Source organism: Anthonomus grandis, chromosome 11 (assembly GCF_022605725.1).
Source record: "Anthonomus grandis grandis chromosome 11, icAntGran1.3, whole genome shotgun sequence".
NCBI lineage: Eukaryota > Metazoa > Arthropoda > Insecta > Coleoptera > Curculionidae > Anthonomus > Anthonomus grandis.
Window position 1 is genome coordinate 28,530,830 of NC_065556.1, and position 21,560 is coordinate 28,552,389.

A 21,560-nucleotide genomic window follows, 5' to 3' on the forward strand; every position below is an offset into this window, starting at 1 on the left:
AAAATCGCATTGGTTCCAAGTTTTGAGGAAATATTGTCAAAGTTACTCACTTTCTGTTTTTCTTATCTTCTTTCTCTGGTACAGAATGTCCGTCACTGGGGTTGGATCTTGTAGTTTTTGAAGGGGGGCGTCTTTGGTTAAGCAGCGACGGAGTCCAACTAAATTCTGGAAGAAAATTGACATTTTACCATAAAGTTTGAGGCAAAACAAACCCTGTTGTTGTACACTGTGTCCCATTTTGGATGAGACTGCAGGGTATCTCTGTCATTTTTTAAGATAGAGCTTTGCGGTTTTCGCGACCCTGTATCACTTTTTTGTAAAACTTTTAAAGCCACAAACAGAAATATTCTAACTACTTTTGTTCCTGGAATACAGGGTGAAAACGAAAATGTTCACTTTTGGAGGTGTTATTATTTCTCAGGCCCTGTATTAGATAGAATAAAAATGAAAACTGCTTATAATAGATATTTTTACATAAAAGTCAGTGGCGTATTTAATTTTTTTTTCTAATGCACTGTTTTTAAGATTGGGCACAAACTTGGTATTTTTTAAATGGAACACCCTGTATATTTTAACGTCAAATTTTTGCATTTTTTTTTCTGAATACATTGATGTATCACAACCTATTCTTTTAGTAAATTTTAGCTTCAAAAATCAGAAAAATCCATATTTATTTTTGTTTTTAATAGTAGGCCATGAATTCTTACACACATGCATTTAATTATTACTTTTTTAAAACGCCATGTGATTTAAACCTGTTTATATAACTATATTTTAAACATTAACTTAAAATATTAATATAAACATAAAAATGTTAAAAACAAAAAAAATATATCGGACCAGGTTTAACATTAAAAACTAATTAGTAATTATAAGAATCAAATTAGAAAATTAATTACAAAAACCAAAAAAAAAACAACAAATATAAATTTAATAAAACTGTTCACAACTGCTGTCCATTTTGTCTTATACAAAAACCACATACAGTCTGTATTCGTTTTAAGGCATTTAAAATTATAAAGGGTTGCCTTTGTAAGTTTATGAATGCTTCTTCAGTTGTCGCTCGGAGTTCATTTATATTATTATGCCGATTTGCATAAATTTTATTTTTTAAGTACGACCATACAAAAAAGTCCAAAACACTCCAAAAGTCCGGTGACCTAGGCCATCTGATTGGCCCGTGTGTGCCAATCCAACGTCTATCAAAATGGGCACTTAAATATTCTCCAACTACCCTTGAATTATGAGCGGGCGCTCCATCTTGCTGAAAATATATTTGATGTCGCTGGGCTAAAGGTATGTCCTCCAGCAACTCTGGCAAATTATTTTGCAATATATTTAGATATCGTTGGGCAGTTAAGCTACCCTCAAAAATTGTATATACAATTTTAGTGCCCAATACAAAACAGGAAACACTAAAACCAAATCGGCCTTGTTGCTGTCGTTCAAAAGTAATATGTTGGTTTTCTTGATACCAATGTCTGGTATTTTGCCTATTAAATATGCCACTACTGCTTATATGGGATTCGTCAGACCATATTAGCTTTTTTACAAAATCCGGATCTTCATTAGTTTTGGTTAAAAACCAATTAGAAAATTCCAGTCGTTTAAACGGATCGTCAGGATGCAATTCTTGAATAATATTTATCTTATACGGTTTAAATTTATGCTTTTTTTAAATTTTTTGCACTTTTGTTTTGGAAACTCCTATCTCTTCCTCTATCTTTCTACAGGAAATTTGGGGTCTTGCTTCCACACACGCTAAAACATTAATTTCGCCAGCTTCATTTCTATCAACATGAGGTTGCCTAGGTTTTGAATAGCAGCCATAATTTAAAAGATTAGATTTTAACCGGAATACCGTAGCCCGAGATGGCTGACGTCTTTCTGGAAACCTAATAAGATCTTTTTTATTTTTTGAATTTTGTAACAAAATAAAATAAGCTAGAGCTTTACCTATTTAAATATAATTTCGTTAGAAAGGTTTAAACATTTTATAATATCATACTTTTCAAAATTTTGGAATTCCATATTTTCACCGTCAGCCATCATTATTGATATGTATTGAGTCTGTTTGTGACTTAGTTTCCATGAATGCAATAAACAAAACATTTTTTATGCATGTGTCAAAGAATTCATGGCCTACTATTAAAAAAATAAACATAAATATGGATTTTTCTAATTCTTTGAGCTAAAATTTATCAAAGATTAGGTTGTGATACATCAATGTATTCAGAAAAAAAAATGCAAAAATTTGACTTTAAAATATACAGGGTGTTCCATTTAAAAAATACCAAGTTTGTGCCCAATCTTAAAAACAGTGCATTGGGAAAAAAAATTAAATACGCCACTGACTTTTATGTAAAAATATCTATTATAAGCAGTTTTCATTTTTATTCTATCTTATACAGGGCCTGAGAAATAATAACATCTCCAAAAGTGAACATTTTCGTTTTCGCCCTGTATTTCAGGAACAAAAGTAGTTAGAATATTTCTGTTTGTGGCTTTAAAAGTTTTACAAAAAAGTGATACAGGGTCGCGAAAACCGCAAAGCTCTATCTTAGAAAATGACAGAGATACCCTGCAGTCTCATCCAAAATGGGACACAGTGTACAGTCCCTTGCCATATTAGATTCATGTTCAAAAATGAAGTTCTCCTGATTTATAACAAATCAGATGACATTTACTATTTTTGAGTTTGCTGTGAAATGTCATAGAATTTAGACTGAACAATATCTACAGTACAAAGACAATTTCAATAGTTATATAGAAGTCACATTTCACTGACCATAGCACGCACCTTTGTTTACTTTTTGTTTTACATGTTGTATAGGAAAAAAAAATACTTTTATTACCATTAAAAATTGTTAAACATTATTCCAGAATATACAAAAGAAAATTCCATGAATATACAAATAATTCAAGATTACAACAATTTGTTTGGTAATCGGAGTGCAACGCGATTTTTATAAAAAAAACCGATACACATGCAAATACATAGATTGCTTGTACATATGCTGTACAACCCGTGTTCCTAAATAAACTATTTTCTAAAAAACGTAATATTATGTATTTACAATAAGGTCCATACCAAAATCAAAAGGGACAATATGTGCATTTTACAATGAACTAGCGAGTGGCTATGAAGCTGGACAAAAAGAAAAAAAAAAAAAAAAAGAATCCAAAGACGAGCGAGAACAGTATAGGGGCGAGCACGGAGGGTAGATAACAGGCGAGTGAGAATTCAATTTTAATGTAAATATTTACAATTAGCAAGATCAGGTGTGCGGAACATTAATTGAAACAAAAATACCATTTTATAAAATACGGTCACATTAGGTTACCATAATTTTGCGTGTTTAAGAGATATTTTTTTAAAGTTTATAATAAATTTTTTAGGCGAACATTCCTTTATATACATAGGTAGTTCATTCCACATCCGAATGCCCATATATAAAAAAGATTTTTTAAAGGTTGCTGTTCTACGTAAAGGAATTCTAAGCAAATGGGGATTTCATGTATTATAAGGAATATCTTGATTAAAAAATAAATTTCTTAAATTTGTCGGCTGTCCGGTTTTCATTATTTTATAAATTAAATTAAACATATGGACTTTCCTTCTATTGCTCATATTCAGAATTAAATTAGAATTTAAATATGGAGTTATGCGGTTTCTAGAGGCAATATTAAATGAATATCTCATGCAACTATTCTGAAGTTTTTGTATTTTGTTCGATAAGAATCGCCGTATACAATATCCCCATAGTCAAGTAATGAAAGAACTAGTGTATCACACAGCCAATATTTTATTTTTGAAGGCAACATTTTCTTATACTGATAAAGGCCCTTTAATCTGATGTAGGCGGCTTGAAGTTTGACTTTAATATGGGAAGTAAAGTTAAGATTTGAATCAATAACTACACCTAAATTACGTTTTTCAGTTACAACTGGAACAGACTCGCCATTAACAACTACTCTAAATCAGTTTGAAACCTTTTGCAGCTGACTCTTGTTATGTGTTATAAACATTACACACGATTTTGATGCGTTAAGTTTTAAGTGATGATTTTCAGTAAACACGGCCAAGTTCTGTAGATCAGTATTTATTTTATTTTGCGCCTCATGCAGACCTGGAGTATCAAAAGCAATATATACCTGGGAATCGTCAGCATACTGTTGGAGTTTTGAATTTTGAAGATACTTTTCCATATCAGCCACATAGAGAGAAAACAGCAACGGTCCTAATATGGATCCTTGTGGAACACCCATGGTAAGAGGCAAGAAGTTGGAGAACTCATAATTTGACTTTTTGATTACCCGAACGCAGTGAGACCGACCCTCAAGATAAGATTGGAAAAATATAATGGCATTTGTTGACAACCCAAAATAGTGTAATTTAGCTAATAGTAATTTATGATCAATGGTGTCGAATGATTTACTAAAATCGAGTAGGGTTAAGCAAGTTATATAGAACGTCGAGAAACTCCCACAATTCGTGATACTCAAATAATGTGCCTGTACTGCCTCGAGGGAAAAGACCTAAATTGCATAAAAAACTAACGAAGATTGAGAAATTAAAAAGAAGTCTTCCAGGCATTTTCTACCACTTTACAGTAAAAAATTTCCTTAAAAAACTGCTTCCAGAAAAATAAAGTTAACGTTCAGCTAAAAGTAACAGTAATTTTTTGACTGAGAGTTTAAAAATGACTTCAACTGCCTCGAAAAATTTATTTTGTTCTTTCAGGTAGTTGAGGTCTGAAAAATATACGAATTTCTTAAAATACCTTTTTTTCAAGTTCTCCTTAGATTAAATGCCTTAATGCCTGGAAAATATTGAAAAAAATTTAGAAAATCTTTCATGCAGTTGATGTTTAAAACAGTACAAAGATAATTTCAATAGTTATATAGAAGTTACAGAACGTCGAGAAACTCCCACAATTGGTGATATTCAAATAATGTGCCTGTATTGCCTCGAGGGAAAAGACCTAAATTGCATAAAAAACTGAGTAATTAAAAAACAAGCCTTCCAGGCATTTCAAACCACTTTAGAGTAAAAAAAAATCCTGAAAAACTGCTTCCAGGAAAATAAAGTCAATGTTCAGCTAAAAGTAACAGTAATTTTTTTGACTGAGAGTTTAAAAATGACTTCAACAGCCTCGAAAAATTTATTTTGTTCTTTCAGGTAGTTGAGGTCTGAAAAATATACGAATTTCTTAAAATACCTTTTTTTCAAGTTCTCCTTGGTGGCGTGGTTTGGGTCTTAGCTCAACCTCGCTCATTTGTAATTAGCCTTTGCTAATTAATAAAACGCAATGATTCAAAACAAAACAATTTATTTAATTTTTAACCGTCGTTAGAACCCTTGTAAAGTTCTGCATGCACTTACAATGGATCAATAACTTTATTGACCCCAATTCAACACTGTATTTCACTGTAGATTAAATAGGTTATCCCAATCAGTACATGCTAACCAATCTAAGTTTTCAAGAGTCAGAATCAGAGAAAAAGAGCCACTGGGAATGTAAATGAGTGACGTCAAAAAACACTTTCCACTAAGACAACAACTATATCTAACAAAAAAGCATATAGCTGCGAAATTTATTTTATGGCGAGAGAAATTTTTACTGTGTAAAACTGTAAACTAAACAACTTTGCATCATTAATGCGTGAGAAACATAATTACTAAATTATGGGGTAACAAACACTGCGAGCTACTAACTGTCTAATTGTCAACAACGTGACGTGTGCGTAATAAGGAGAGCAAAACTTATACTACTTCTTCTTAAAAAACTACTATTACGACTACGGTGACAATTAAACCTAAAAAACATAAGACCACAATCGGTGGCCGAGAAGAAAAACAAGGCGGAATCGAGTTTTAAACCCAAACGCAGGATGCTGCGTTGTCACATTAGTTGAGAAAGGAAGCGTAAAGACACTAAATTAGGGTAATAATTGCAACTGCGCTAACAATGAAAATTGTGTAAAGCCCGTGAACGGCATATTTCTTTCTATTTAGATCGATTTTAAACACTTGGATTAAATGCCTGGAAAATTCATAAATATTGAAAAAAATGCAGAAAATCTTTCATGCAGTTGATATTTAAAAAACGAGCCGAAATCTTGTTAAATGCCTGGAATAAGTAATAGAAAATAACATTTTGACTTAAGGGGGTTTAAGAATGACTTTGACTGCCTGAAAAATTAATTTTATTCTTCCAAGCAGTTGAGGTCTAAAAAACGACTCAAATTAAATCTTGTCAATTGTTTGAACTAATTAATAGAAAACCACGTCATGTCTACCAAGATGGAGTAACTGTAACTGCCTGGAAAGAGTAAAATGAGTTTATTCTTCAAGACAATTGAGGTCTGAAAAAAATAAAAATCCACAAAAGTGAGGATTGACAATTTTATGCAACGGTCCTATGGATTCAATTGCAATGTCAACTGAATCTCAATTTTCTCAGGTTATGTATCAAAATCGGTGGAACTAATCGATTACCAACACCATAAATGTTGCCAAAACGATAAAAAGTCCTCGCGACATTCAAAAACTCAAGTTCTACCAACAGATCAACAAAAAAATACATAATAACAGGGATTGTAACTACAGAATTGAGTTATTTCTAGAGCATTTTAAAGGTAAAAATTCAGGAATTGTATCACTCACCTGTACTGGATCCGTGTCCCAAATTGTCCATCTCGTTGCCCATCGGGGGTGGACATGGCGACGGTGCATTAAGTAGCGAAGCTAAATGCGCGTTATTTTTCTGACTCTTTTTACGATCTCTCGAGCCGGTTTCCTTTTTGCGGTTCTGCTCCTGGTCGGGGTAACAGTTGATCGACCGTAGGAACGACTCCAACGGACCCATCACGGATTCCTATAAATTCATTCATAACTAATGAAAATCTTGGATATTGCAGCAGTGCATTGTCTTTTGTACTTAAAAAGTTTATAAACGTAAAGATAAGGAATAATTTGTCCCGTCTCAAATTTTTTAATAAGCCTCTAGGGTGTATTTGATAGATTTCAGTTGATGTTTTGACATTTCGCTTGCTATGCGCATTGCTTAGAAATTAGGAGGACAAAGAAGAGAAGAATGTCGTAGGCCCTCGTAAAATATTTGGTTCGAGTCAGCAGTCCAATCAAAAATAAAACTCTTTTTCCTTAACAAGCATTTTGTTCTAAAAAGCCATCAGTTAAAATAGGTAGAAAAAATTACTTAAATATTTAAAATTTTACATATTTATTTCTTAAAAGTCTTTTATTATAATTACACCTGGAAGTTGAGTAGATAGTATAAAACTAGTAATTAAATACTTAATTTTAGTTTTAATAGACATTTAACCAAAACATAAAAATAATGGAATTTTAAAGTTCTAACAGATGTTTAATAATCATTAACCTAAAATAGGTCTTTAAAGTTATGGATTATCTTGAAAATTTCATTAGTAAAAAGATGTTAAAGGGTCTGGTACATTGCCCTATATCAGATCATGAGGTTGGTAAATCTCTGGCTTAATTTAAACTTCATGGACATATTTAAAGACGAAATTTCTATTTCTATTGACCTTTAAGAATAAAGACCCTATAATAATACAGTTGAAATTACATGCGAAAATGTTTTAAAAGTTAAAGCAACCAAAAATATCTTTTTTGTAGATTGTTGGTTATGTTATGCTATAGTCAAAATATTTTAAAGAGTCCTGAGTACTCAGACACCACCCTTTGTCAGTATTATCTTATAACCAAGAAATCAACTTATAATAATATAACACCCTAACGTCAAGTCTAAACATCCGTAACTCGGTATCAAATAAGTTAGGTTATAATCTGCGAATCTATTAATTATTGCAGCGTTGCCAATAAATATAACCCGATAAAACACTAACTGGATATTTTGACACCACGGGAGTTAAAAAAATACATTTTTGAAAGGGTCATACAAATTTTAGAAAAATTAAGAAAAAAGCCCTATAGATTCAAAATTTTAAATCAGCCATAATTAATTTAGCCTTCGATATTTAAATTTAAAAAAAAACTCAAAATAGTTATAATAAATATCATTCTCTAATGTTTTTTTATTTTTTTAAAATCCTAAGTAAGTGCTTACTACCAACAAGGTGAAAATTATCTAGTATATCAGAATATTATTAAAAAAAATATATATTAAAGCACGATATTATAAAGTTTTATCACTCTTTTGCCTACATTTCATAACATATATTTGCAGGCCCGTTCCTGGCAGGTATGCAGCGAATGCACTGCACGCAGGCGGCAAAAGTTAGGGGCGCACATTTGATCTCGCACCGAAACGTCTGTCATAAACAAAGTCCATTTTTTATTATAATTTTCGTAAAAGCAGGAGACATATTATGTAGAATATTACTATTATCTATATAATCGAACTCAATAGAAAAACAATATCAATGTTTATAAGTTTAAGGGGACATTGATTATTGCAAGTTGCAAGAACGGGAAAAAATGAATATTATCAAAAGCAACCGCCTCGGTTTTAAGTCGATAGCGGCACCTTTGGAGTCGGGATTTGTATATTGTTTTTTTTTTTTGGGCGCCTGTATTATTTGAATTATTTCTTTTTTAAAAGCCCATAAAGAAAAGCCACGCGCGACTCAGAATAAAAATAATTTTTGCTTGTTTTCAGTATTCATTATGCAACGGCAACCCTAGTCAAATATTAAAATAAAAACGTAGTCAGTTTAGTGTTTAGTTAATAATATTGATTTAATAATTACATATTTTGTTTTTGAATTTAGTGTTTGGCAAAGTGAGTATTGCAAGTAAGTATGTATTATTTGTAATAAAACTGATTATCAATAAATTTTAAATTTGATAAATGTTAATATAAAATTAAATAAACTCAATAACATATAAAATAATGTTTTTAAAACTACAACTCGTTAAATAAGTTTTTGCAAAAAAAGTGTTGGACGATTGCATAAAAAATAGTTCTTGCTAATAAGTGATATATACATGCATATGTATATGAATTTATAAATTTGACTCAATAATTTATGAATAATTAATGTATAATTAACATTATTTAAAATCCAGGCCCCTGAGATCTCTCGCACTTGACCTTTTTTTTCTTTTTTGAATTAGAAAATGAGTGACGGCACAAGAAAAAAATTATCTGGCGCTCAGAACAAAAAACGTAGATTGGAGAGAGAATCAGAAAATGGAAAACTCAAGGGATCTATAACAAAGTTTTTAGGAGTAAAGTGTTCGAATCCGAATTCATTATCATCGAATGCTGAGCCCTCCCCGACTCTTCCTGAACAATTACACATTGATGATCAGCAGCCATCAACGTCTACTAAACAAGAAGATATTTTAGAAACAAACACTAATAAAGGGAATGTTACTGAAGCGGTCATAGCAGTAGATGTTGATTTTTCCGATCCCGCTACGTGGCCAAATCCTTTAGGTCACCGTTTAACTGAAATAATTGTCTCAAAAGGCGCTATTCAGATTACAGAAAACTTCCCCCTCGAAGAAACTGGCAGAAAATTTTTAACCACGCAATATATGAGAACATTGGCAAACAGCGAAAAAGTAAATAGGGATTGGTTAGTTTATTCAAAAAAAGTAAATGTTGTTTTCTGTATTTTTTGTAAAATATTTAGTCTGCAGTCTCATAAATTAATGTTTGGTTATTCTAATTTGAGACACTTATCTGCTAATCTTTCTCGGCACGAAAATAGTATGGAACATCTGAAATGCGTACAAAAATGGTATGAACTAAAAAGTCATTTGATTAAAAAATGTACTATTGATCAAGTAAAGCAAAAGCATTTTGAAATGGAAAAAGAACGATGGCGTGCGATTATTAAAAGAATGATTTGTATTGTACAGTATTTAGCTGGTCAAAATTTAGCGTTTAGAGGCGACAGTCAAAAACTTTACCACCCTAATAATGGAAATTTTTTAAAATTAATTGAAATGTTAGCAAAATTCGATTCAGTTATATTGGAACATTTAAATAATATTAGAACATCTAAACAACTAAACCAAAATATGCCTCATTATTTGGAAAATACTTTTCAAAATGAATTTATTAGTTTACTATCAAAAAATGTTCAGCGTGAAATTTTAAACTGTCTAAAAATAGCAATATATTACCCTATAATTTTAGATGGAACTCCTGATGCTAGCCATGTTGAGCAGCTTACTTTTGGTATACGATTTGTTCATTGTTCATCACAAGAAGTCGAAATTAGGGAACAGTTCTTAGGATTTTTTCAAGTTACAAATACAACAGGCGAAGGACTTTTCACATTTTTAACGAAACAAATACTTCCAAAATTTGATACAGATTTACAGGATATTATGAGGGGTCAGGGCTACGATAATGGTGCAAATATGTCTGGTAAACGTGTAGGTCTTCAAACTCAAATTCGAATGTTAATGCCAGAGCAATGTTTGTGCCTTATTCAGCCCACACATTAAATTTAACCGTTAATGATGCAGCTAAAATTACATATGAAACTGTTGGTTTTTTTTCCATTATCCAAGAGTTGTTCAACTTTTTTTTGGCTTCGCCTTACAGATGGGACATTTTAAAAAAGAATTTATCAAATTTGACGCTAAAATCAGTAAGTGAAACAAGATGGGAAAGCAGAATTAATGCTATTCGCCCTTTAAGATATCAATTATATGAAATTTGTGTAAGTTTACATTATTTAAAAGAAGATAATTCAAGAGCTATGAATACGAAACACATGGCACAGTCATTATTAGCTAAAATCAAAACTTTTAAATTTATTTGTTCTCTTGTAATTTGGCATGATTTCTTATTAAAAATTAATATGATAAGCAAGATGCTCCAAAATCCAAATTTAAATTCGGATGAATGTTATAAAGGAGTCAAAAATGTTATTTTACTGAAAAACGGTCCAGTAGAGCCAGTGTTTCCCTTACGACAAAAAAAAAACAAAAATCAGTTTTCATATGAAAGTACTGATGAAACTGTTTTCGATCCAAAACAACAATTTAAAATAAATTTTTATTAACAAATTTTGGATACCACAATTCAATCTTTACAGAGACGTTTTGAGGGAATTTCTCAACTTAATGATTTATTTGGGTTTTTATGCAATTTTCAAAATTTAGATTCAGAAGTAATAAGATTATCGTGCATGGATTTAGACATAGCTTTGCAAATTCAAAAAGAAGAAAAGATATATAAAGACGTTGATGGAATCGATTTGCATAATGAAATCGTATTTTACAAAACTCTAAACCCTAAATCTAAAACAGATGCAGACTCACCTATAAACGTTTTAAATTATATTACCAAAAATAATCTAATATCTTTGTTTCAAAATTTATTTATAGCCCTCAGAATATTTTTGTGTTTACCTATATCGGTGGCGTCGGGAGAAAGAAGTTTCTCGAAATCAAAAATTATAAAAAATTATTTAAGAACTTCTATGTCCCAAGAACGATTATTGGATTTAGCAATTATCTCGATTGAAAACCAGATTTGTGAAGCAATTAATCACAATGAAATGATAAACGAGTTTGCATCTTTAAAAGCCAGACGTATTTTATTGTAATGTGTATTTGTTTCTCATATCCTTGCTTTATATGTATATTATAAATTAGTTAAGTTAAATTAGAATTTGATAACTTTTTGTATTAGTATTAATTGATAACCTGTTTACTCATATGTAATTAACTTTAATAAAAATACATTATTTTTTAATACCTATATGCATACATATTATTTTGAATTACTATTTTAAAAATAAATATAAGGGGCGCCAAAATATATTATGCACGCAGGCACTTGACACCCCAGGAACGGGCCTGTATATTTGGCACAGTTAATTTATTTTCAAGTCAGCCAAATAATAATTTTTAAATTAACGTATTTGCAACAACCATCTCTTAAAAAATTGATCCAAGAGCAAATACACCATATTTGTTACCAATAGGTTATATTCCTTTTTTTTTGGAGTTAAATTAAATGGTTGGATTTCAATCACACTATTGGAAGAAATGTAGGCTTTTTTACCAAAAACTGACCTAAGAATTTCCATATTTAGTATTTTGAACCTATTGCTAGTATTGCTAATGAAAGACACTTGGGGAAGTAAATAATCTTTGGGATAGTAATTTTAAACTGCGATGTTTGTTGGGTCTTAATAATTAATTTAATTACTTTACCTTAATTCTCCTTTTAATACAATTGGTTTGAGTTATTGTCCATACAAACCTAAAAATAAAACTCTTCGTTTTACCTTTGTATTAATGGGTACAGTCTCGGTCCAGGCATCGCTAGAGGCTTCACCAACCGGAGACGCGTCAGAAATCGGCCGAAACCTTTGGCGCAATTTTTTCCTATCGTTCGAGGGTCGATGCTCTAAACGAATTTCGCTTAAAAAACTGTACGATTAATTAAAACAAGCACCATTTTACCTTCATTTTTGCGTCTAATCGAGGCTAGTAGAGCCACCTCAGCGTCGGCGGCCGACATACCTAAGAGATCCAGATCAATCGGTGGTCTTTGAGGTAAACCACCTACAAACAACAACAATCTGTAATCGCAAATGAATTTTGTTATGATGTTTTATGTACCATTGGAGTTATTTGAACTAGAAGGTCCGCTGCTATTATTAGCTCCATCCAACAAACGAATCAATTTAAATCTGTCTTCGAGATTGACAACAGCAGTCGCATGGGTGGGAGAGAGAGCGCGGGGTCCAACTGCTATCGAATCGGGGTCTCTCTGTATCAAGCCCTGCGCCATGGAGAACTCGGCGTATTCGACATCGTTTTCGCCTGTAATAGATGGAAATTTAAGCGGTTTAGGTTGGTTGTTTTGTTGGGGCCATCTCACCGCGTTTGGTTCCTTTTTTTTTTTTTCGGTAAAAGTAGAGTTCTCTGTTCTTCGGAGAAGAGGGGGAGGGATAAATTGGCATAAAACTTAACAGGCTTTAATTGTGAAATAAAGTATACAGGGACATTATGTAGTATCATCTCGATTTAGCTTTAAAAGTTATAGTGGCAGGTAGATGAGTTAAAAATTAGCCGACGTTTTTGCGCTTTATGTCTCAAGACACATTTTTTACGTTATTAGTGGTTTTCATGAAAAAATATGGTTTCCAAGATACAGACAGTTGAAATAAATTAATATAAAATTGTCTATGTTATTTTTTTTATTTTAAAAAGTACCTAATTAAGGCTTCTTTAAATTATTAAGATAACGAGAAGAAAAGTTCATGCGATATCGTTAAATTCCAGGTGTAGCCATACCATACATCTAAGAAAGTCATTATAAATGCTAATTCCTTAGTGCAATAATGACCTTAATGTAAAATGCATGAAATTTGGCAACTCGCCCTGGAGAGTCCAGTTACGTTTACTATTGTTGCTTTTGTTATTATACAATTTTCGGAGTAATTTTATAGAATAGTATAAAGTAGAGGTATAAGTTCAGGTCAAGAATACCTGCAATATCAGTACTGAATATTAATTACTTTCTTGTATGGTCCCTACTTTTTTTTTTTAAACCCATTTGCAACCGAAATCCGCCCCTTTCCTTATACATCTGTATAAATTGAATGAAATGTTGCTGTAGACTTTATTATATATAACAAAAATTTATAAAAATAGAAAAACTAAGAGTAAAACCGAAAATAGCGTTTAAGTTTACGTGTCTTTCTCGGCTTCGTGCCCGCGTTCCGGATCTTGACATTCGTAGTCGTTAAACGAACTTTTTCGGGCATCGCCCCGTCCTAAATTAATCCGTAAATTATTAACGCATAAAACTGCTTTTCTCGCAAACACTGAACAGGAAAATGCTTTTAAAAAGGGGGTTACAAAGGAAAAACACTAACCTGACATGGTTTCAACGTCAACGTCATTTTCATCGTTTGAATTCTCCGCCGTGACCATTAAGTTTACCGCCTGACCGTCGAATTCTTCCATTAACGGTTCCGGCTCGCTCAGATCCTAGAAATTCAATTATTTTAATAAAAGTGAACTGCCCCCCGTTGCTTCTTACACTCTCGCTGCTGCTGCTGCTCAACATTAACGAAACGGCGGAATTTAACAAGTTCGGGGAACTCAGGGAAACCCCCAAACCGAGCAAGTGGTGCGGAGAGTCCGGGGTTCTGGCGGAATCGTTCGATTTTTTGCTGTGCACCTTCAATATTAATATAATTCAATAATTATTTAAAGGCAACAAGGATTAATGAGTTACTTATTTTGATGGGTGTTATGTCACTGTTACAGTAAATATCAATTTAGAAGATACTGCTCCAACAGGAGCTTTATTAATAAAAAAAAACGTTTATCCTAAATAGTATTATAGCAAGAAGGTTTTTATTTTTTTTCCGCTAAAAATGGAGTTTTTTTTTTTTAGTTAAATGAATCTAATCGATTGATCACACACATTTTTGAATAGCATTCTCTTGAAATTATAGAAAAACGAAACTAAAAACACTGTAAAAAAATTTACGCATTGCCTCTTTTAGAATACGGTAATCTATCTTGGACCTAGGAATCGTAAATAATCATTAGACAAATTGGTAAAAAAATATTTAATCTATAAGCATACAAAATTTCTTTTAAAAGCAAAAATCCTAGAAAACCAAATGAAAGTAGGGAAAACTCTTGTAAGACTCAAGATTTCAAGAAAAAATTGTAATAAAAAATGGTGAAATATCTTCATTTTTTTTAAATATTTATTTGTTTTCTATTTATTTGTTTTGATTAAACGGCAAATTTTATCACAAATCTAAAGCTTTTATACCCTTGTTTAGGTTTCTAATATTGCCGTTTATTTTTTAGTTATTGGGTAAAGGAACTTGTTATATGAAAAAAACAAGGAAATGGGAGATAGGAAATTTTTCCTATTGCATTTTTTAACTGCCTAGAAAACATATTTTTTTTTTCAGGAATAACTGAAAAATCCTTCAAGGGATTAAAATATCAGAAAATGCGATATTTTAACTTAATAAGATAATTTCTTACAGGCACTCTGATTTCCGCAATTTTTTTTTAGGAAAACCGGAAAAATATTTCGGTTTACTCCTGTATTTCAAATTTTCAATTAATTTTCGTATTTAATCTCATACGACGCTCAATTATTAAAAAGCAGAAGAAATTAGACTTATTCACGTATTTATAATTATAGAAGAAATTATTTATATTTATAGAAGAAATACGAACTTAAAATTTTTACGATAGGTAAAGTTCGTTACATTTAATTTTATCTAATAATTCTTAAATACAATAATTTACTTGAGGTATAACCAGTAGATGTTTTTATACACTCAGGAACTAGTTACGAGACAGTTTTATAAAAGTTTAGCAATATTCAAAAAACATTCTTAAACAGGGATAAAGGTCCAATCTCTTATACTTTTTCCGTTCTATTAGTTACATCATTAGTATATAAGGAGATTTGTAAGTAGTTTTAGTTTAGTTTTAATCTTCTGTGGAAGATGCATCGTTTTAGCGAAACACGAGGATAAAAAATAGAGTTTTGGTTAGTGGAAAAACTCACACCAAAGGTTCCAACCACAGGACTATCAGGAACTAATGTTTTATCTATTGACCTCTGAACTCATTTCTACCTAACTTTATTTTTCCTTTTACCATATATTTCTGGTTTTTCTGATAAAATCAAAAAAAATTGCCAAAAAATTTAACATAAGAACTATTTTTCACAAAACACATTTCATTAACAAAAACTGGAGCTTTCAGTGAAAATTAATTAATTAAAAGTGTAATATATAACATATACTTCTGGTAAATTTTACATAAGTGTAGACCATTACGACAAAGAATTAATGTACATAAAACACGACGATTTTCAAAAATCCAAAATTACACAACGTGCATTTGATAATAACCATAGAATAAAGTGGGCGGATTCCTCAATTTAAAAATTACATAAATTAAAGGAAAGTACATTTATAATGTTAAATGAAGATCAATGTATAGCTACTTGTTCGGTTGATTTTAATAATACATGAATTCCTTTGCTCGAAATATATTTTCTACTATTAAATTATATTGGGGACACACCCTTTTATTTAAAAAAAAAAAGGAATATTTGTAATTTCTTTGTTATTTTTCAAAATGACAAAGAAATTGTATGAGAAGGGACTAAACAGGGTCTATACAAACATTAAAATCACTTAATTACAAAACTAGGATAATTGTTATGTCAACAAGAACTAAGAACAAAAGAAATATATAACTTTTCAAAAGATAGAGCGCGCCCTATTTAAAATATGGTACCTGTAATTTGTAAAATTAGACTTTGTTAAGTTGGCTACAGATGGCGGTACTAGAAATGATACTTAAATAAAAAAAAAATAATACTATAAATAAAATGTTTTGACTCTAATATGAGAGAAAGTAAAGACGTTATAAATTAGCATTAAAATTTGATGAATTAAAAAAATTTGTAGATAAATGATTAATTTGATCATTGACACATGTAGTATTATTATTTTGTATAGCTCTATTTATTCCTAAAATTTCAAGTAAATCCAGTTTATTACCTTTATGGCAGAAATGTAAATATTTGGTGTCTAAAAGAGGATCGAAGTTATGGTTATTGAGATGTATGTGTCTAGCAAAATTGGATTTAATATTTGAAGAGCGAAGCTTTTCGATCTCTTTACAATGTTCAGTAACGCGAGTGGAGAATTTTACCTACCGGTTTGGCCAATATAAAAAAACGCCACAGTTATCACTGGAGCAGTTATCACTGGAACACCTGGTTTTTGGTCGAGGGGTACTATATCCTTTGTGTTAACTAAGAAGGATTTAAGAGTGTGTACGGTTTTAAAGCCTGTTTTAATAAGGTGAGAGCTAAAGATGTTTTTTAATTTATGTGATATCGGACCCCAAAATGGCAGTGAAAAATATTTAGTTTCTTTAGGTTCTTTATACACTAGATTTCTGTTAAGTGACTTATTTAAAACCCTTATTACGAAAATCCTCATTGTATGTAAGTTAATTTTAATACCTTTTATTTCAACACTTTTTATCCTTAGCTTATAAGTTTCCTCGGTTCTTTATAGATCTCTGATGATGGACATCTTATATGTTCGAAACATGTAGGATAGATGATTTTTCAAATAAATTTAGTGGAGGATGACCGAAACAATTTTAGTTACCCTTTGACTTATTTACTCCACTGCAAGTATGGACTACTTCTTCAACGTAGCTTCAAAGTAGTTTTATATTTTTAATTTAATTTACCTTAATAACGGTAGCAGATTTACCTATCGAAACGTTGGTTCAATTAATGTGTTTTAATAATCAATAACTAGGTTTTTCGTTCTTTTCAATAAGAGGAAAACTAAAGTTAGGTAGGATATTGAAAAGAAGAAACGAGAGAGACCTCAGAGGTCAATAGATAAAATTCAGCTCCTGGATATATAAAAAAAAAATTATTATTAATCTTTATATGTGGTTAGGAAATAAAAACCATAAAAAATCTATTAAGACTCAAGTAAATTATTGTATTTAAGATTTATGGGTGGCTCTCTAAGATCGGTTGTGCATTATTACACAATAACTAGCTTAGTTCTCAAATCTGTTACTAATGTTAGAGGCCTGGGTGTGTTACTGGATAGTAAATTCAGATGTTTACCTCATTATAATAAGATTGTCAATAAATTAAAATTTATCAGAATTTTCATATTAATAATAATAAGATAATAGAGGACATATTTAACATCTATAGTCTTAATATCAATAAAAGATGTCGGAATTTTGCCATGTTTCGTTTGCCTTTCCAGCATGCTAATTACGGATTGTTTTCTCCAATCACCAGAATAATGAGAGCTTAAAAAAAACTTAAAACAGTGCCGAAATTTTCTATAGGGTTATGTTTTACGTTTTTGTATTTTTTGCCTTTTTTTTGTTTTCTATTTTTGCTACAGCTTTGTTCATTTTCATATTATTGATTATTGTTATATTCTTTGCCAATTATTGTTATTGTTAATATTATGTAATTTATTGTTTTCTTGTAAGATGGTTATGCCGAACAGTAGTGATGCGAAGAGTCCGGATTATTCGTCCGTTCCATCCGAATATCAAATTATTCCGAATCAATACGGATATCTAAATCGTCCGTTCGACCGACAATGATAATTACCTATTTTAATTTTAACATCATGTAGAAATCGTAAAAAACGAAATGTCTAATGGGTTGCATAATGCATACCTTATATTCGAAAAACAGCTATAAAAAACGTTTATCGGACGGTCGAGCATCGAGCCCGAAACATGGCATTATTTGCCGAACGGGCAAGACATCGAACGGATTAATTAATCCGGATGAAAAAACCGAATTTTCAATTCATCCAAATCAATACTGTCCGGATATTGAATTAATCCGGATTTTTACAACACTACCGAACAGTATAGTTTAAGATTTAAGTAATTAATTCTTCTAAATACGTGAATTAGTCTTATTATCTTCCTCTTCTTTTCAATAATTGAACGTATGCGATAATCTTTTCTAAATTAATGTTTACTGCAATACTAAACAAAATAAGTAACTTATTAATAATCTGTACAGATTTTACTTAAAAAAAGAGTAAAACTAACTTGGGTTTGTATAGACGAGGCGGAAGTAGAGGCGCTACTATCGTTGGTCTGCTGCGTAGACTTTGATATGCAAGGGCACTCGTTGACCGAACCATTGACCGTTTGAGCCGCACTAAACAAAACAACAGAGAAGGGAAAATAAGGAAATTAAAAAATATTCATTAGTTACTTTGTGCTGCAACTGGCTACCACCGCAGTAACGTTCCTCGCCAACGTGGCCAACTCGTTCGAATAAGATTTCTCGGCAACGTTGCTTTGGGTGATTGCGGCCGCCCGATTATCGATGGCAACATCGCTGGTCATCGAGGAGGGGGCGGGAAACGCTTGTAGGGCGTACATGCTCTTCACCAACGCCACATTCGGGATGTCGCCTTGGGAATTGGCCCCTAAAGTGGCCGCCACAGCGTTCCTCGAGATTTCCGCGGCCAAACGCTTAAAGACAATCGTAATAAAAGTTTTTTTTACTGGCGACCCGTTTGACGCACTCCTATATATGACATTTAATTTATAATAAATTTGTTGTGGCTATAAATCAATGTTGAGTAGAGAAAATGCCCTCTTATTACATATACAACTCATTATTTACCTATATTGTAATAAACAATTACCTCTTTAGACTCGTTTATCTGTGAAATATACTGATTTTGTACCGTTTGCAACTGATTGATGTACCACTGCTGATCCCGACATCTTTGATAAAAAGTGGGAGCACGCACTTGGAATCTGTAAATTAAACAGTGAAAACCCCTTTGCCCAATGTCTTCTAAGAGAGTTCACCTTAAAATCAGTGTATCTAAGGCCAGATTCAGGTATCCCTCGCTGGCCAAAAGGTCCAAACGGAAGAATCTGTTGTAGCCCCAACACTCTCCCACTTCGAAGTCCGAGGCGAATTCCCTCACGATGTTTTTGTCGGAATCCCTACCGGCCTGATGAATCATCTCCACTCTGTATTCGTACCTGGATGTAATTGATAATGTAACCAATTTTTCACAGTCTAGTCTGTTAATAGAATACTAGGATGACCAAATTACAAAAGAAGATAGTTTCAATAGAATTGATATTATTTAACTGTAATAGCTTTTAGCGTTTTATTTATTTATTTTTTTTTGCTTGCTTTTATGGCGTAATAATTTAATATTGTATGAATAGTACTGATCACGACATCTCGGGTAAAGTAGATTAATGACCTTGTAAAAAAAAACTAAAAATTCCTAGGTGGCGTTAGTCGTTCTTCGCTTTAAATTTTAAGCAATTTACTGGAATCAGGTTATTTTTTCCTCTCTCTCTCTCTGACTAACGTAACTTTTCTATCTGTCTGTCTTTATCATTGGTCACTTACGCCATTATTTGGGTTTGTATAGACTCTTTTCCAAATAGTGTGGTATTCTTTGACCAGTATTTGTATATTTTACAATATAGTATTAATAATTGAAGCTTATTTTGTGTTTTACTATGCGTTTTATTCCTTTACATCCTTTTGTTTATGTGAGAACCAATTCGCCAGTTAAAGGTTCTTTCAACTGTACTTTAAATAAACACACCAAACTGGATGGCGCCCACAACTTAAAAGGTAAGCACCTCTAGAATAATTCATGCCAACCCATCATCAATTAATGTTCTCCAGACTGATAAGCTGTTGTTAGCATATGTGCCACTCTATTAAAGACTTTCATCAATAGTGAATTTTTAAAAGCAAAAATGTAATAAAAAGTGGTTACAAACTGTTTTTGTGATCTGACAAAGGTCTTTGATTATAGAAACTGGAATTCTATGGTCTAATACGTCAAGAAAATGTAGCAGCAATTCGTCGTTTACAACCTCAAGTTATACTTCCTTTGAAATCCATGTTATTTCACTCATTATGTAATATATTCCAGGATTCAAAATGAACAATTATAAACAATATTTTTACCTCATTTGATAGGAAAGCATTTTATAGCAAGTTTCTAACCAAAAATTAAATTATTCCCATAGAAACAGTTTCTCAACCGCGATGCTATTTTATCCCTTGTAAATTCGGTAGTTCAAAGATTAGGATCAAGGTTTTCTTTGATTATTCACGAGCATTTGATTAGATGAATCGTAAAATTTAAAAAAAAACTGGATAATTATGAAGTGAAAGATATTTCATCGAAAGGGGTTGCATCTGTAAGTATTTTACTGTAAAGAGCAGTGAATTAATGCATTATTATGTAACCAGATTTAAAATCGGCAATAATCTAATGATTCCATCAAGCTACAAACACTTAAATCAAAAATTTGTTACTTACCTGGTTCCCAAACGTTATAATTTCCTTCCAAATAATTTTAAGAAGCTCAAATATTTTATATGCTGATGATATGACTTCTATTATATCAAGTTACGCATTGAGCAGGAGCTTGATTTTTGTAAAAGTCAATTAAGCTCTAACAAATTTCTGAGAGTTATGATTGATGGTATATAATTGATCATGCATTTAAAAACCTTGCTACTCATAACCTTGTTGACATAAAGTGTTTTTGGCAAAAAATTGTTGAGTCTTATTATTATGCTCGTGCTTATTCATTATTAAATTATGCCTTAATATACTGAGCTAATTGCACAAAGAAAATCATCAGAACAATCCTTTTTAAAGGCTCAAGGGAATCCTATCGTCAACTATTTCCCAATCTAAAGGTGCTTACAGTTATTTTTATTTATATCCTATAATGATGGGGAGTTTGCAGGTTGTGAACAAATTGCAGAGGGGTTTGCCAGGTTTTTTTCTACTGTCTATAATAGAGATAATAATGTCTTACGTTCTCGGCAGGCTGGTGTAAACATGACTATTCCAAATCCTAAATTATCTATTGGATTAATTTTTGATAAGATCTTTCGATTACCCCTTAAACTTAATGCTGGCCCTGATTATTTTTGAGAAAATGTGTATGTGCCCCTCTTTATTTTATTCAGTAGGTCTTTAGACTTGACAGT

The 21,560-nt window shown here is 31.6% G+C and overlaps 2 protein-coding genes across 4 annotated transcripts in view; one reads left to right on the plus strand and one right to left on the minus strand.

Moving 5' to 3' along the window:
• The window catches only part of LOC126742366 (E3 ubiquitin-protein ligase TRIM37-like), a 37,330-nt gene that overhangs the window by 539 nt on the left and 15,231 nt on the right, over window positions 1-21,560 (minus strand). For all 3 annotated transcript variants that reach the window (XM_050449012.1, XM_050449011.1, XM_050449013.1), the window contains exons 7-17: window positions 19,385-19,564; window positions 19,216-19,330; window positions 18,777-19,039; window positions 18,608-18,719; window positions 14,034-14,174; window positions 13,867-13,981; window positions 12,605-12,808; window positions 12,446-12,547; window positions 12,268-12,389; window positions 6,671-6,881; window positions 51-165 (exon numbers count right to left, since the gene is read on the minus strand). In XM_050449012.1, coding sequence (XP_050304969.1) covers window positions 51-165; window positions 6,671-6,881; window positions 12,268-12,389; window positions 12,446-12,547; window positions 12,605-12,808; window positions 13,867-13,981; window positions 14,034-14,174; window positions 18,608-18,719; window positions 18,777-19,039; window positions 19,216-19,330; window positions 19,385-19,564 — 1,680 coding nt within the window. The remainder of the gene's footprint in view (window positions 1-50; window positions 166-6,670; window positions 6,882-12,267; window positions 12,390-12,445; window positions 12,548-12,604; window positions 12,809-13,866; window positions 13,982-14,033; window positions 14,175-18,607; window positions 18,720-18,776; window positions 19,040-19,215; window positions 19,331-19,384; window positions 19,565-21,560) is intronic.
• Window positions 8,570-10,940, plus strand: LOC126742368 (zinc finger MYM-type protein 5-like). Its single transcript, XM_050449015.1, has 2 exons — window positions 8,570-8,802; window positions 9,125-10,940. The coding sequence occupies exon 2, from the start codon at window positions 9,128-9,130 to the stop codon at window positions 10,469-10,471; it is 1,344 nt and encodes a 447-aa protein (XP_050304972.1). The 5' UTR covers window positions 8,570-8,802; window positions 9,125-9,127; the 3' UTR covers window positions 10,472-10,940.